General features: G+C 47.1%; 1 protein-coding gene and 1 long non-coding RNA gene across 3 annotated transcripts in view; both read left to right on the top strand.

Annotated features, from left to right (window-relative positions):
• Nucleotides 1-10,290, top strand: part of LOC144218902 (uncharacterized) — a 35,963-nt gene extending 25,673 nt beyond the window's left edge. For both annotated transcript variants that reach the window (XR_013331287.1, XR_013331285.1), the window contains exons 4-5: nt 2,073-2,197; nt 9,890-10,290. This is a non-coding gene — a long non-coding RNA (uncharacterized LOC144218902). The remainder of the gene's footprint in view (nt 1-2,072; nt 2,198-9,889) is intronic.
• A 4,931-nt stretch (nt 10,291-15,221) lies between these two features.
• The window catches only part of UBE2L6 (ubiquitin conjugating enzyme E2 L6), a 10,259-nt gene continuing 8,020 nt past the window's right edge, over nt 15,222-17,460 (top strand). The window contains exon 1 of the mRNA XM_077748864.1: nt 15,222-15,306. Coding sequence (XP_077604990.1) covers nt 15,280-15,306 — 27 coding nt within the window. The 5' untranslated portion in view covers nt 15,222-15,279. The remainder of the gene's footprint in view (nt 15,307-17,460) is intronic.

Raw genomic sequence — 17,460 nt, 5'->3', positions numbered from 1 at the left:
CTCTGTCTCTCTCATTCAAAATAAAGGAATACACTTTTTTAAAAATGTATTTTCTCCAGGGGCGCCTGGGTGGCTCAGTCGGTTAAGCGTCTGACTTCAGCTCATGTCATGATCTCGTGGTTCATGGGTTCCAGCCCCGCATTGGGTCTGTGCTGATAGCTCAGAGCCTGGAGCCTGTTTCGGATTCTGTGTCTCCCTTTCTTGCTCTCCACCCCTCCCCCACTCGTGCTCTGTCTCTCTCTGTCTCAAAAATAAATATAAAAAAATTTTTTTTAATAAATAAAAAGGTATTTTCTTGTTTTGTTGTCTAAATTTTTTAAAAAGATTTTATTTTTAAGTAATCTCTATGCCTTATGTGGGACACAACTCACTACCCTGAGATTAAGCATAACATGCTCCACTGACTGAGCCTGTCACGTGCCTCTTTCCCACCTTTTTTTTNAACTGACCCAGCTTCTAAACGACGATCTCTCAGGGAAATAAGTTCCCACAACCTTCATATCATCACACCATCAGGTTACTTGTTCTCTTTAATAATCCTCTACAAAGCAGCACATAAGTGAGTTGAAATTAACATCGAGTCCTTGTGGGGAAATTGAAAACTTAAAAAATCCCCTTTTCCCCCCTTTTTTTTTTTTTTTTTTGGTGTGATGTGAATACATTCTTTGGTTGTGATAGGAGAACAACTATTTTCTCTGTGTGGATATCAACTTTTATACATTTTGCTATTTGGTAGACCATACGTCTCTACTTTTCTCTTTTTCAAAAATGTCTTTGTTCTTAATTCATGCATTTTTTTAAGAGAGAGAGTACACAAATAGGGGATAGGTGTAGAGAGTCCCAAGCAGGCTTCATGCTTAGTGTGGAGCCCAAGTCAGAGCTTAATCTCATGACCCTGGGATCATGAACTGAGCCAAAATCAAGAGTTGGACGCTCAACTGACTGAGCCACCCAGGAGCCCCCGATTCCTGCATTTCTATATATATTTTAGAATCAGTTGTCAGTTCCACAAATTAAAACAAACAAAAAAACCTGTAGGGATTTTGACCAGTATTATTCCTGTAGATTGTTTGGGGAGAGAATTGACAACTCTTCCAATTAATCAATATATTTCCAGTCATTTGTGTCTTCTTTAACATCTCTCAGTAAAGTTTATAGTTTTCTCTGTATATGTATTTCACTTGTCTTTGCTCATTTTCTTCCTAACTACTTGACAAATTTTATGCTGTTAAAACACTGTTTATATTTTAGTTCAATCTGTCCCATTAGAAATGCTTTTTGTGCCATGGTGCCTGGGAGCTCAGTCAGTTAAGCATCCAACTTTGGCTCAGGTCATGATCTCACAGTTTGAGTTCGAGGCTCACATCAGGTGTAGAGTGTAATTAAAGATAAAATTTAAAAAAGAAAGGCTTTCTTTCCACACTTTCAATAAAATCTAAACTCTTTAGTCAGCCTGGCTTATGAGACTAGTCCAAGCAGACCCTGCCTTTTTTCAAAAAATTTTTAATGTTTATTTATTTTTGAGAGAGAGAGAGAGAGAAAGACAGAGCACGAGTGGGAGAGGGGCAGAGAGAGGGGAGACACAGAATCCGAAGCAGGATCCAAGCTCTGAGCTGTCAGCACAGAGCCCGATGCGGGGCTCGAACTCACGAAACGTGAGATCATGACCTGAACTGAAGTTGCATACATAACCAATTGAACCACCCAGGTGTCCCATGGACCCTGCATTTTGGTCCAGTCTCCTCTTGCACTAGTCAACCTCCCCTTATGCCATCTAGCACCCAGCCTTCTGACAGCTGCTAGAATATCCATGCTTTTTTCTGCCTTTGTCCTTGCTGTTCCCAGTGCCCAGACTGCTCCTTCACCAACTTTCCGCGTGGCTGGTCCATGCTTCAGGGGTGAGCCTCTAAGTTTTCCTCGGCAGAGAGGCCTTTCTAACCACACTATCGTCCCTCCGGTTTTCGTCTCTACCTTGGTGTCCCTCTCTCTGGTTTTCATCATCACATTTATCACCGTGCGGACAGTCATTCTGTTTGCTCATCGCTCACTTGATTATTGGTCTTCCCCACCAGGCTGAGAACCACAGGAGGGCAGGAACCCTGTGCCTGTATTCCCAGCCTGCCGTTCTACGCTCGCTGTGAGGAGATACGTAATAAATGGTTGTTGAATAAATGCATCCATCCTGGCCAAGCTAAAGGTCAGTAGTTCCGAAGGAAGGGACTCCCCACATCCCCACAGGGGCTGGATGAACCACGGAGAGTCTCAAGTGATTGCGTGTAACAGCTGGTGACAACCGTGTGTGTGTCCGGGAGAGAAGGTGGGCGACTTACTTGGAAATGAACTCAACCCAAGCTCTTCACCCTGTCAGAGGGGATCTGGGATCCCCACCTGTTGATCCCTAACCCTTCCACCTCTCTGACCACTCTCCATCCCTCATCTGGGTAGAGGAAAGGAAAGACAACCCACCGGCAGGAAGAGCGGGTGGGAAGAGAAGCGCATCAATTACACACCGGTGTCGCCAGCTGAGACTGGGCGTGGGCGTGGGGGGTGCGCACAGGCAGGGCACTCATGGAGGTGTCCCTGTGGTTCAGAAGCCTCGCCTGCCTTGTGAAAGGCCCAGATTCCATTTCTGGCCCACGCAGCTTCCTTTCAGCCTATCACCTGCCACACAGCAGACACTCGATAGATAACTGTGGAATGATTGAATGGCCAAGGTCCTTTGATATTGGCCATCAAGGACACAGATTAAATTGTCCCCCCATGCCTTCTAGCAGCTATTTTCTCCTACACACCCCATCCGCACAGTCACTTCTGGCAGCTGCAACCCAGAGACCAGCGGTGCCTGTTACCGCCTCTACAGAGCTGATAAGACTCAGAGGAGAGACACAGAACTATTACATGGGGAAGGGAGGAGGGAGAGCAAACCCTCCCCTAAATTCTAGAGAAACAGCTGCAGCCAGGAGTCCATTAACAATTCAAGGTCAAGGCATTTTCTTTATCTCCTCCACCCCCATCCCAATATACTCAAGTCCTGTTTTCCTTAGGAATGCAAGCCCTGGAAAAAAAAAAAAAAAGNCCCAAAAAAAAAAAAAAAAAAAAAAAAAAGAATGCAAGCCCTGGGTTCCTCTCATTTCCCTGCTAAAAACACCCCTCAGTTAAACAGATAGACATTTAAACATTAACGTTAGTCACCTCCATTTGCTTGCGGGGTACAAATGGTCTTTTGGTAAAAATTATAAAATATCACAAGTAGCCACCTGGGCCACCAGGTGGGGCCCTGGCTGGCTCAGTCATTAGAGCATGTGACTCTTTATCTCAGGAATAGAAGTTGGAGCCCCACATTAAGTGTAGAGATTATTTCAAAATAAAACCTTGGGGTGCTTGCTTGGGTGGCTCAGTGAGTTGGGCGTCCGACTTCAGCTCAGGTCCTGATCTCGAGGTTCATGAGTTTGAGCCCTGCGTCGAGCTCTGTGTTGACAGCTCAAAGCCTGGAGCCTGATTTGCATTCTGTGTCTGCCTCTCTCTCTGCCCCTCCCCCACACATGCTCTGTCTCTGTCTCTCTGTCTCAAAAATAAATAAACATTTAAAAAAATTTCAATAAAAACAAAATCGTAAGGGGCGCCTGGGTAGCTCAGTCAGTTAAGCGGCTGACCTCAGATTGGGTCATGATATCACAGTTCATGAGTTCAAGCCTCTGTCAGGCTCTGTGCTAACAATGCAGTCTGTTTGGGATTCTCTCTCTCCCTCTCTCTCTGCCCCTCGCCCTTCTCTCTGTCTCTCTCAAAATAAGTAAATAACTTAAAAATAAAAATAAAAGAAAATCTTAAAAAAGAAAATCTCTTTAAGATGATAAAATNCCCTGCTCACGCTGTCTCTCTCTCTCTCTCTCTCTCTCTCCTAGAAATAAATAAAACATTTTTAAAAAATAATAAATAAAATGATAAAATATTACAAATAAGGCTGTATTGTCGCTTTCTATCCAACTATATTCTATCATTGCTCAATTTCATCCCTGGGTTTACCTGCTCGGTTTAGTATTCATTTGGGATTCAAACCCAGTCCAGTCTTTTCATTTACTCAGAAGCTCCCTAAGGGCGTTTCTGGGCCATGTTTTAGGCCAAGGAGCAGCTCGCAGAAGTAGCAAAAGCTCCCAGCTCCCAGATCTCTACCCCGTCCACATTTTCAAAAACTACACTTTCATCTCCCACAGCTCTTTCTCCAGAGAGCTGACCCGGAAAGCAGACCCACTGGTAGATTCGGCTCTCCTGCCAGGCCCCGGCCTTTCTCCTCACCTTCTAGTCCAGGAGGCTAAAATGGATGGAAGAGGACAAAACCCTGGGGGAGGGGCCACCAGGGCCCCTCCTCTCTGTCTCGGGAGGCGGCCTCTGATGGGGATGCTGTTACCTGGGTGACAGGAGTCGGTCCTCAGGCCTTGGCAGAGGCCTCGTAGTCAGACTGCTAAATTACTCTTCTTCAAAGCTCCTGCAATTCTTTATTACTATTATTTTTTTTTTAACAAGGTGCTGCTGCCTGGATTTAAAGGGACTCTGTCCTTTGTTGGCCTTTCTGAATGGTTTTGAAACGGTATTCCGAGGGAAGCAGAACCCTGATCTGAATCCGTGAAGTGGTTTCCTCCAGGGGTCCTCTGGGAAGCGACTCCCCAGGCCTTGGGCTTGGCCAGAGCAGGCTGTGGGGTTGGTCCCGCTGGAGAAGGCCTATGGCCCCGAGAGGTCGTCTCAGTCTCCGGAGTGTGCTGGAGTAACCAGCTGCCTCGTCATGAAAGGCCCTGAAGGACCCAGAAGGCTTAGGAATTCCAGTCTTGGCTCCATGAGGCTTTGTATTTCTAGACCCCAGTCTCCTTAATCTCTAAAATGAAGACCTTTTGGAGCGCCTGGGTAGCTCAGTCACTTAAGCGTCCAACTTTGGTTCAGATCATGATCTCATGGCTCATGAGTTTGAGCCCCGCGTCGGGCTCTGTGCTGACAGCTCAGAGCCTGGAGCCTGCTTCAGATTCTATGTCTCCCTCTCTCTGCCTCTTCTCTGCTTGTGCTCTTTCTTTCTCTTCTTCTCCTTCAAAAACTAAACATTAGGGGCGCCTGGGAGGCTCAGTTGGTTAAGGTTAAGCGTCTGACTTCAGCTCAGGTCACGATCTGGCAGTTTATGAGTTCGAGCCCTGCATCGGCCTCTGTGCTGACAGCTCAGAGCCTGGAGCCTGTTTCAGATTCTGCCTCTTTCTCTCTCTGTTCCTCCTCTGCTCATGCTCTGTCTCTCTCTCTTTCAAAAATAAAGATTAAAAAAAAATTTTTAACATTAAAAAATTTAAAAATTAAAATGATAGCTTTTATTTTTGCCACAGTCTTACACACCTGTGTTCTTTCACATTAGCTCTAAACTGAACTGTGTCCCCGCCGCCCCAAGAGGTTCCTGTGTCCAAGCCCTTACCTCTAATGTGACTGTACCTGTAGATGGAGACCTTAGACTCGTAAAGTTAACGAGGACACAAGGATGGGACCCGAATCTAACATGATGGAAGCCTTCTAAGAAGAGGAAGAGAGACACACGTGTATCCCCTCCATGTGAAGACAAGAAGTCTGTCTGAAGGCCAGGGAGAGGGCTCTCTCTCGCCAGAGATCTACTCTGCCAGCACCCTGAACTCAAACTCACAGCCTCCAGGCCTGAGACAAAATACAGCACCATTGCTGAAGCTATCTGGTCTGTGGTCTTTTGTTACGGCCTCCAGAACTGAAACAGGACACTGTTTAAGACTCATTTTGTTTACCTGAATACACTTCTATAAAAAGGAAACTTGATATCTCCTTTGTAATTGGAAAATCGGTAGCATTCACCATAAATAGAATGAATCAGGGCCAACCAGGCACAGAGCCTTGAACCCAGGATACTTTTAGGGGCCTAGAAAATGCTTCAATGTAAATTTCTTTTAAAACCAGAAGGAAAAGGAGCGGCTGGGTGGCTCAGTCAGTTGAGGTCAGGTCATGATCTCACAGTTTGTGGGATTGAGCCCCAAGTCGGGCTCCAGACAGACAGAACTGAGCCTGCTTGGGATTCTCTCTCTCTTTCCGTCTTTGATCCTCCCCCCCAAACAAACAAACAAACAAACTTTAAAAACAGAAGAGAAAAGACAAAAATGAGTCCAGCCTGGTTTATACTCTTATTTATACCAGTTCAGTCATAAAATACAATTTTTAAACTCTACCTTCCCTCACTCTCTCCTTTCTTTTCCTTCCTTCCTCCCTCCCCCCTCTTTCTTTCCTTCTTTCTTTCTTTCCCTTTCTTTAAAAAAATTTTTTTTAATGTTTGTTTATTTTTTTGAGAGACAGAGTGAGTGTGGGGGAGGAGCAGCGAGAGGGGAAGACACAGAATCCAAAGCAGGCTCCAGGCTCTGAGCTGCCAGCACAGAGACCGATGTGGGGCTCAGACTCACACACTGTGAGATCATGACCTGAGCTGAAGTCGGAAGCTCAAGCTACTGAGCCACCGGCCCCATCCCTTTCTCTCTCTCTCTCTTTCTCTCTTCCTTCCTCCCTCTCTCTCTTTCTATCTTTTTTTCATTTAACAGAGGATGGTCCCACCAAGGCAAAAGTGCTCAGGGCCCATGAAAATCAGAATGCAACCCTGGAATGAATGTACCTGTAAAAGAAACACAATGAAAACAGAACTGCGGTTCCTAACTTCTAGCTGATTCTGCCTGCTGAAATTTCTATACCTCCTTTCTGTGCTTCTCCAGTCCTTGTTTTGCTTTGTTTTAAGTTTATTTATTTTTCAGAGAGAGAGAGAGTGCACAAGCAGGGGAAGGCCAGAGAGAGAGAGGGAGACACAGAATCTGAAGCAAGCTCCAGACACTGAACTGTTAGTGCAGAGCCCAACACCAGGCTCGAATCCACAAACTGACATCGTGACCTGAACCAAAGTTGGATGCTTAACTGACTGAGCCACCCAGGTGCCCCATTTTTTAAATTTCTTTATTTCTTTTGAGAGAGAGAAAGAGAGGGAGAGAGAGACAGAGACAGAGAGAGAGAAAACGAGTAAGGAAGGGGCAGAGAGAGAAGGAAAGACAGAGAATCCCAAGCAGGCTCTGCATTGCCCAGACAGAGCCCGAAGTGGGGCTCGAACTCAGGATCCGCGAGATCATGAACTGAGCCCAAACCAAGAATCAGACCCTTAACCAATTGAGCCACCAAGGTGACCCCCCTCCTCCCCACCAAGTCCTTCTGTAAAAAGGAGATTAACATGTGTTAGGACTTTAAAGACCTACAAGCACCACGTTAATATTTTGTCCTGGAGAAATCAAGAAGGGTCAGAAGAAATTGAAAAAGGAAAAGCTTTCTCGGTCTGTGACTTTTTTGTTAGCCTGTACACCTAAAATTGCTTGACACTCCTGTGGGTTCTTCCTGTACTGGGGGGACACTGGATTTGATGACGAAGGTGACGAAGGTGACAATATTGGTTATCATAGTCCTGTGGTCCAGATTTGGTATGAGTGCTTACTGTCTTTCTGGCCCTGGGCTAGACACTTTCATATTCAAATCTCACATAATCCTCACAAGGACATTGGGAACATGGTATAATTATTTCCATTTTATAGATAATTAAAGCTTAGGGAGGTTAAGTAACTTGCCCAGAATCACTTAGAAAATGTCAGAGCTTAAAAAAAAAAGAAAAGAAAAGAAAAGAAAAGAAAAGAAAAAAAAGAAAATGTCAGAGCTTTAAATCCAGGTCTGATTGGCTCTGAATTCCATGCTCTTAAAATCCAGGTTAACCTTCCTATTTTTTTTCCCCCTTTTCCATTACTTTTCTTTAAAAATCACATTGTATGGGGCACCTAGGTGGCTCAGTCAGTTAAGTCTTTGACCCTTGATTTCAGCTCAGGTCGTGATCTCACAGTTTGTGAGTTCAAGGCCCGAGGCAGTCTCCATGCTGTCAGTGCAGAGCCTGCTTGAGATTCTCTCTCCTTCTCTCTGCCTTTCCCCAACTTGTACTCTCTCAAAATACATAAATAAAAATAATAAATTAATTAAAAATAAAATAAAAGTCATATTATATTTGTTTATAGTTTTGAATGGATGGTTATTCACATATGAAAATTTTAAAATAGTGAACAGTGAAAAGTAAGTCTCCTTCCCACCCCATCCCAAGATACCCAGTTTTCCTCATGAAACTGAGAATCCACTCATCAGTTTCTTTCTTTTCTATTTTTTTTTTTTTTTTAATTTGAGAGAGAGCATGAGCAGGGGAGGGGCAGAGGGAGAGAGAGAATCCCAAGCAGGTTCTGTGCTGTCAGCATGGAGCCTGATGTGAGGCTCATTCCCACGACCCCGGGATCATGACCTGAGCAAAATCAAGAGTCGACGCTCAACCCATTAAACCAACCATGCTCCTTATCAGTTTCTTAAACATCCTTCCAGTTTAATCTATAACTGTTTACATTTTTTAAATGTTTATTTATTTTAGAGAGAGAGAGAGCACATAAGCAGGGGAGGGGCAGAGGGAGAGGGAGACACAGAATCTGAAGCAGGCTCCAGGCTCTGAGCTGTCAGCACAGAGCCCGATGCGGAGCTCAAACTCACGAACTATGAGGTCATGACCTGAGCCGAGATGCTTAACCACCTGAGCCACCCAGGGGCACCTGGTCAGTCGGTTAAGCGTCCAACTTCGGCTCAGGTCATGATCTCACGGTTCGTGGGTTCGAGCCCTACATTGGGCTCTGTGCTGACAGCCAGCTCAGAGCCTGGAGCCTGTTTTGGATTCTGTGTCTCCCTCTTTCTCTGACCCTCCCAGCTCACCCTGTCTCTCTCTCTCTCAGAAATAAATAAAACATTAAAAGAAATTTTTTTAAATAAGAAAAAAAAACAAAAAATAGAAAAAGGCAAAATCATGACTCAGAGAGATATGAAATGGACACATGTTAAGGATATCATTCTTCTCATTAATCAACAAGGGAACCAGGCAGATGTTAGAATCACAGAATCTGAAAACAGACACATTTATAGATCAAGAGTAATGAATTGAATATGTAAATAAAGACAAAACTGGCTTTTCCATGGGGTGGGGGAAAGGAAGTCAATTAAACTTTTATTGGACAGAAAGAATTTGCATGTCTATAAAAATATTTTGCATGCTCTCAGCTACTACAATTTATAGAGTTGTACAATAACTCAAAGACAATGAAAGGCAGATAGTTTGGAAAAGGTTTGCTGACTATAGACACATTTTTTTTTCCTTCCAAACTGATAACTACTCTATTAGGTTCTTAAGTATCTTTTCTGAATTCTCTCTAACAAGCAAACATAAATGTATATACTCTGTAGTCTTTATTTGTTATTATTTTTTAATGATTATTTATTTTTGAGTGACAAAGAGAGACAGAGCACAAGTGGGGGAGGGGCAGAGAGAGAGGGAGAAACAGAATTGGAAGCAGGCTCCAGTCTCCAAGCTATAAGCATAGAGCCCGACCCGACACCAGGCTTGAACTCACGAACTGTGAGTTCACGACCTGAGCCAAAATCGGACACCCTACCAACTGAGCCACCCAGGTGCTCCTACTCTGTAGTCTTTTTTTTTTTTAAGGAAATTTTTTTAAATGTTTTATTTATTTCTAGGAGAGAGAGAGAGAGAGAGACAGCGTGAGCAGGGGAGGGTCAGAGAGAGAGGGAGTCACAGACTGAAACAGGCTCCAGGCGCTGAGCTGGCAGTCAGCACAGAGCCCGACGCGGGGCTCGAACCCACTAACCGCGAGATCATGACCTAAGTGAAAGTTGGACGCTTAACCTACTAAGCCACCCAGGCGCCCTTCTGTAGTCTTTAAATACAGGTTTGATACCACGCTGCCCATGGATTCTGAAAAGTATTTTTTTTCCAACTCCTTTTCAGATGATCTCCAACACCCCTGTCAATGATGGAGCTGTCACAAAGGAAGGTTTTGCCTTATCTAAGGGTGCAAGGTGACAATTCTTCACCCTGAAGCCCCTGGAGGCATCCTGAGCCAGGACTGGACATGGCGCCATCTACGTACCCATCTGGGTTTGCAAAGACCACAGCTCTCAGGAAGAAAACCCCTGATGCTGGGGCAGAAAGAAGAGTTTGCAGAGAAGAATATAGTACTGGGGAGGAAGAAGTTTTATTCCACCTTTCCAGATTCTTCCAGTTGGTCATGAGACAGGGGCACCTGGGTGGCTTAGTCTGTTAAGCATCTGACTCTTGATTTCATCTCAGGTCACGATTTCATAGTTTGTGGGATTGAGCCCCAGCGCGGAGCCTGCTTGGGATTCTCTGTCTCTGTCCCTCCCCTGCTCATGCTCCCTCTCTCTCAGAATAAATAAATATACTTAAAGAAAATCAATATGCCAAAGAACCATATCTTGGGTGGCAAAACTTGCTCCCTACAGCAACAAGTATGAAGAGACTGCAGAGTAGGGTTCCTCATGGGGCCAAGCAGCTAAGAAAGGAGATGAAGCTGGCCAGACCGGGAAGTGGTGCAGACGGGAAACAGGCATGAATTCTTTCTCTAAAGGAGCAGCCCCTACTTGGTCCAGCCAACCATTGCCAAAACCGGACACAGGTCTGTAATTGCCAAGAGCCTCATTTTTCAAGACAAGCCAGAAATAAAAATTGTTCATGTAAAAACAGAGAATCTTTAAAACTGAGGGGTTTTACATGAACAATTTTTATTTCTGGCTTGTCTTGAAAAAAAAAATGTATATATACAAGTGAGTTCATGACCAGAGCCAAAATTGGACGCTCTATCGACTGAGCCACCCAGGTGCCCNTTGAGAGAGAGAGAGAGCATGAGTGGTAGAGGGAGGGAGAGACAGTCAAGCAGCCTCCATGCCCAGCATGGATCCCAATGCAGGGCTCGATCTCTGATCTCATGATCTGAGATCATGACCTGAGCCAAAATCAAGAGTCAGACACTTAACTGACTGAGCCAGCCAGGTGCCCCTAAAGGAAGAATATTTTTAAAATCTAAATGTTATTCATTTTTGAAGAGGCTGATGAGAGAAAAACTCTCGAAAGGCCTGATATACAAGGGAAACCATTTCAGATTTCTTTCTAAGGCAACATGACTAAATATAAACTTTGTTCAAACCAAAAGATTTACGGCCCATCACACATGCATTGAACATCTGCTTTGTGAATGAGCAGCCTCAAGAAAGCCATCATGTCCTTGAGATATCGCTCAGTGCTCCTATTTCCTGCATTCCTTTAGGATAAAACTCGTGATTCCTGCCTATATGCAAATCTATAGTCTTTTGGGCTTTTACAAGATGTAAAGAGTATATAGCCCTGTAAAATCTATTCATTCTCCAGAACATTTTCTTCCCTGTGAAGAGCGTGTTTCCCCAGGCAGCTGTCCTGACTTTGGTTCCAATGAAACTTTCTTTTTTACTTTTAGAGATTCTCAAAGCTTTGTTCATTTGCATCAACAGGTAGTTCATTCGTGATGCTCAAAAATTTAGAAGGAAATGAGGTTTGTGGTGAAAGGTTTCCTCCCCTCCACACCCGTCACCTAGTTACCTGCATTAGAGACAAGCACAGTATCTTGCATCCTACCACAGACGTGCACACACAGAGGCAAATATTATTTTTCCTTTACCTACACAGATTATAACATACTTTTCACATTGTATGGGGCGCCTGGGTGGCTCAGTCAGTTAAGCGTCCAGCTTCGGCTCAGGTCATGATATCACAGCTCATGGGTTCAAGCCCCGTGTCGGGCTCTGTGCTGACAGCTAGCTCAGAGCCTGGAGCCTGTTTCAGACTCTGTGTCTTCCTCTCTCTGCCCCACCCCTGCTCATGCTCTGTCTCTCTCTGTCTCTCAACAATAAAAAAAAAAAAAGTCAAGCATAGACGCCCTTCTCCTGCAATCTTTTGTCACCCACACAGATGTGTGTCTCTTCTACCAATGGTAAGGACAGAGTCGGCCTCACCCTGCTCCCACCTCATGGTGCTCAACCCAGGGTACACGCTCAAGACATTTTGCAGAACGGGGGAATAAATGCCAATGACTTGTTCACAGAAAAGCTAAAAGGGTTCTCCTGTTTGGGAAGATAGTGTCACCATTGCTCTAAGAAACTCAGACATCTCTGTTCTTCCAACCCAACACATTCCTTCCCGAGCAGGCACTGGACATAGTTTTAATATTTATTAGTATTATTTTTACTATTATTTTTAAATATTTATTTTTGAGAGAGAGAGAGAGTATGAGGGAGGAGCAGAGAGAGAGGAAGACACAGAATCTGAAGCAGGCTCCAGGCTATGAGCTGTCAGCACGGAGTCCGATGCAGGGCTTGAACTCATGAACCATGAGGTCAAGACATGAGCCGAAGTTGGATGCTTAACCAACTGAACCACCCAGGCGCCCTGATTTTTACTATCATTAACATTGGTTTGTTTGTTTGTTTGTTTGTCTTAAGTAATCTCTACACCCCATGTGGGGCTCAAACTCGGACCTGAGATCAAGAGTCACATGCTCTTCCACCTGAGCCGGCCAGGCGCCCCCTACTATCAGCATTGTTATTTAACTATCACTTATTGTCCAAATATCAACTCATTACTCTTTTTTTTTAAACTTTTTAATGTTTATTTTTGAGAGAGAGAGAGACAAGGGAGGGGCAGAGAGAGAGGGAGACACAGAATCTGAAGCAGGCTCCAGGCTCTGAGCTGTCAGCACAGAGCCCAAGGCAGGGCTCAATCTGATGAACCGGGAGATCATGACCCGAGCCAAAGTTGAATCCTTCCTGACTGAGACACCCAGGCGCCCCTCATTACTTTCTTAGCTCATTACTCTTCACATCCACTATTATTAGCCCCATTTTATAGGTAAGGAAATGGAAGCACAAACCGGGTCAGTACTTTGCCGAAGCTGATTGCTTATATCTGATTATAGTTTTCAAAGTTCTTCACTTCCAGGAACTCGGCCTTCCTGGGAAGCAGGTGTGGGTTTCCATGGCCCAGTCCAAAGCCATAGGGCCGTTGGGGGGCAGGTGCAGAGCTACAACCCAGGTCTTCGGGACTGGCTCAGACACAGGAAGGCTTCTTGCACTGTGTACGGACGTGAAGTCCATGCACCACGTGGGTCTTTCTGCTGGTGGGGGTTTGGGATCCATCCCTGCACAGGGAGCCTGGGCTAACTCAAGACTGAATTCACCCAGGGGATGCAGGGTTTCTGCAACGGAAAGGAAGAACCTGTGGACAAAAACTTTCATCCCACAATACGGGACTGCTTCCTGTCGCCATGTGTACCGCCCGGGCCCGTTGCTCATGCTAGTTCCTCTCCTTGGTACACTTTCATCCCATGCTCTCACTCTAACTAACTCCTCATACTTCGCAATTTACCTGCCTACTTCTCTCTTCCAGAAAACCCCTGCCCCTCTCAGAAGCTGGATCAAACGGCAGTCCTCCAGGCTCCCACAGCATCAGATGATTCCTTACATCTTTATGCTTTCTACTGTGTATTAAAAATATGGGGGCTGCATTCTTTCCCTCTAAATAGACTGAGAGCCCCTCAAGGGCAGGAACCTCCCTTTTTGAAGATTTTACTTTTATTTATTCTATTAGAGAGTGAGAGAGAGAGAGAGCAGGGAAGAGGCACAGAGGGAGAGAATCTTAAGCGGGCTCCACGCTCAACATGGAGAGCGACAAGAGGCTGGATCCCATGACCCTGGGATCCTCACCTGAGCTGAAATCAAGAGGGGGATGCTCAACTGAGCCACCCAGGCCCCTCTTAAGATTTTGTGTCTAAGTAACCTCTATACCCAACATGGGGCTTGAACTCACAACCCCAGGATCAAGAGTCACATGCTTCAAGGGACAGATGCAGCCAGGCAGCCCAGGGACCTCACTTTCTCATCAGGGTGTCTCCTAAAGGCTGTGCCTGGTGCTCAGTAGTAAATGCTTATGAACAAAAATAAATGACCAGGGGTGGGTTCAAATGCCTTTGTTCCGCCATCTTTCAGACAGTTTCTTATTCATTTCTGGCACATAGAAGATGCCCGGTTAGTTTATTGAATTGAATTAAACATAATTAATCATTCTCCAAATACATCCCGCATCTGAGCTGAGAAGTTACTTGGTTCTAACAGATTTAGATCAAAACCATGTGGGGTACAGAGCCCAGAACTCAAACAAAATATGTGCTTAAGATACGCCTCTTTCCTTCCTCATTTGGACTTTTGAAAAAAGTTGGTGGGAGGGGCGCCTGGGTGGCTTAGTCGGTTAAGCGTCCGGCTTTCGCTTAGGTCATGATCTCGCGGTTGGTGGGTTCGAGCCCCGCGTCGGGCTCTGTGCTGACTGCCAGCTCAGAGCCTGGAGCCTGTTTCGGAGTCTGTATCTCCCTCTCTCTCTGACCCTCCCCTGCTCACACTGTCTCTCTCTCTCTCTCCTAGAAATAAAATAAAAATATTTAAAAAGAAAAAAAAGTTGGTGGGAGTGAGGACTCTGTGTTCGTTCCTCCCAAAGAGTCCAAATTTACCAGGAGATTCTTCCCCTGATGCTGCCCAGTGCTTGGGGGCTGCTGTTTCACGGTGGCTTCAGCCTCCGGGTAAGGAAGGGTCTCCCGCCCTGCACAGAGGGGTGGAGACCCCAGGCTGGGAGAAGCGCGTAGTAGGCCGGGTTGTCATGGACCCGGTGGCATTCTAAGGGAGGCCCGCTCCTGAAGTCCATCTTAGGGCTCCCTCCACCCAACTGTTGCGCAAATCAGCACAGAGTAGGCCCTCACTAAACCTTAAACCTAATCAAGGGCCAAACGAAGCGTGCACGGTACCCGCCCAGCGAGAGGACTGGGTCCACCAGCGCCCCCTCGCGGTGCTCCGCACCAAGCCGCCACCTGGGAGAAGCATCCCTGCGGTCCCACCAGCGAACGCTGGACACCACAAAGGACCCGAGCTGCCAGGGGAGGGGCCCCTGGAGGGGACGTCGTCTACGCCTCCACCACCCCCATTTTTAGAGACGGACACTGAGCCCAGGGCGGGAGTGTAGCTCGTCCAGGGGGGCCCGGGAATGCGCTCCAGCGGCTCAGGGCGGCGGTGTGACGGCGGAGGCCTCGGGCGACCTGCGGCCGGGCTGCGCTGGCACCTCAAGCAGCCCCTGCTGACTCACGGAGAGGGTGTCCTGGAGGCTGCCTGGAGGCGCCGGTGGGGGTGCCGGGGCCGCGTCCCGCGGCGGAGCTACAGCTAGAACCCGGATGGGCGGACCAGCGCNGGTCCGCTGGCCGGAGGCCGCTCTCCTGCAGAGCTCGGAAGCCCCCAACTCTTGGTCCCGAGATGTCAGCCAGCAAGCGGGTGGCGAAGGTAACGGAGGTCGGGCGACCCCTTTCTCACGGCTCCTCCTGCCCCNGGCAGACGGGGCAGAGCTGTCCCTGGCGCCCTGGGCAGCGCTGGGGGTGGGGATGAGCCGGCCCCTCCCGAACTGGTTTCGGTTTCTTTTCTCCTACAAGAAACTTGTGACAATCGCTTGCTTGTCACTGAGATGCTGGAAAGGTTCCAGGAGCCGGGCGCTCTGCTGGGGTGGAGGTAGGGGGGCGAGGGACACAGATACCCGGAACAAGGTCTTTGCCTTGGAGTAGCTCGTGCCCCGCCCCTTAACTGGGTACCTACGTTTCTAGAGTCCCGACCAGTATGGGGTGTTGAGTAGGAATCAGGAACCAAGTTCCCTGGGTATTCTCGGGAGGAAAGGGTGCCAGGGCGGGGCTGGCAGGTGTCCTGGTGCGCACTCACTGCTTCTACAAATGTTGTCGAATGCCTGTTACGCGCTGGCTCCTGTTCTAGAAAGCAGGGAGGCAGAGATGAGCAAAAATCTGCCCTCCCCTTGAGCTTTCTTTCCAGTCAGGGACACAATTTGAAATAAAGTCTGGAAGGATGGGAAGGGTCAAATTCCCCAGGAGGGGGGAAAAGTCCCGGGTGTTTGAAGGGGGTTGGCCAGGAGGAGGGCACAGGTGAGGAAGGAAGAGAGGTCAGGTGAAATGGGTCTGAGATGCCCCAGACTTTGACTCTCTTAGAAGTGCCCTTCCAGTATGTAGAGTGGGAGTGGGCTTAAGGGGATGAGGAGGGCTCCCTTCTCCTCTCTGCCCTTGAGAGATAGAGGGTCTCAGATTGGGGCACAAAGCAGGCTCAATCCAGAAGAACTGAAATCTGGAGGTCGGCAACAAAATGGGGCAAATGGTCTCTCTAGGCAAGTGGGAAAGAACTGGGAGCCAGTGTGATAAACACTGGGCACCACTAAGTGCCCGGCCATTTACATGAATTCATCAGATTCTCACAGCGACCCTGTGAGATAAGTCATATGCCCCCATTTTACAGATGAGGAAGTGGAGGCTCAGAGAAGATAACTCGATTGTCCCGGGTCACCCAGTAGGGAGTGATGGCACTGGAATTGGCGTCCAGGCTGGTGGGGATCTAACCTGCAGGCCCTTCTAGTGACCTCTTTACTTTCATTTTCTGTTCCTCTGAGTCAGGTGATTTCCTAACAAGCCTCAAGAAAGAGCTGTGTGTCCTAAGTTGGGTTTCAACATCCTCAGGCTTGCAGAATCTTTTGGCAGAACTCTTCTATAACAGAAAAGGCCCAAGGGGCGCCTGGGTGGCGCGGTTGAGCATCTGACTTTGGCTCAGGTCATGATCTCACAGTTGAGAGTTCAAGCCCTGCGTCGGGCTCTGTGCTGACAGCTCAGAACCTGGAGCTGCCTTCAGATTCTGTGTCTCCCTCTCCCTTGGCCCCTCCCCTCGCTTGCACTCTGTCTCACTCTCAAAAACAAATAAACCCTAAAAAAAAATTTTAATACAATAAATGAAGGGTCATAGACTCTGTGCAGAAGGCACAGGAAGCAGTTTGTTGATATGAATAGAGTAGAGGCTAAGAGATAGGAGATGGGGCCAGGGTTGTGCTTATATGTTGGGGGTGCAGAGAAAGCTCACATGGTCCACAGTATGAAAAGCCCCTCCCAGACTGTGGACTGGGTTTGAGCTTTTTCCACCTTTGTTTATACCACAGTTTCTCAGCCTTGTTACTGTTGACACCTGGAGCTGGATAATTCTTCATAGGATGTTTATCAGCATCCCTGGCCTCTTCCCAGGAGATGCTGGCGGCACTGCCCCAATTTGTGACAACGAGAAATGCTCTAGGCGTGCCCGGTGGCTCAGTCGGTTAAGTGTCTGACTCTTGGTCTCAGCTCAGGTCTTTTTCCTTTTTTTATTTATTTTTGAGAGAGAGAGCGAGCACATATGTGCATGAGCAGGGTAGGGGCAGGAGAGAGGGAGAGAGAGAGTCCCAAGCAGGCTCTGCGATGCCAACACAGAGCCTGAACCGGGGCTCGATCCCACGAACTGTCACATCATGGCCCGAACCAAAATCAGGAATCAGATGCTTAACTGACTGAGCCACCCAGGTGCCCCCTCAGCTCAGGTCTTGATCTGAGTCATGAGTTCAAGCCCTGCATTGGGCTCTGCAAT

Source organism: Crocuta crocuta, unplaced genomic scaffold, assembly GCF_008692635.1.
Source record: "Crocuta crocuta isolate KB4526 unplaced genomic scaffold, BGI_CrCroc_1.0 scaffold323, whole genome shotgun sequence".
In the NCBI taxonomy this organism is placed as follows: domain Eukaryota; kingdom Metazoa; phylum Chordata; class Mammalia; order Carnivora; family Hyaenidae; genus Crocuta; species Crocuta crocuta.
This window is presented reverse-complemented; position numbering and strand designations above follow the sequence as displayed.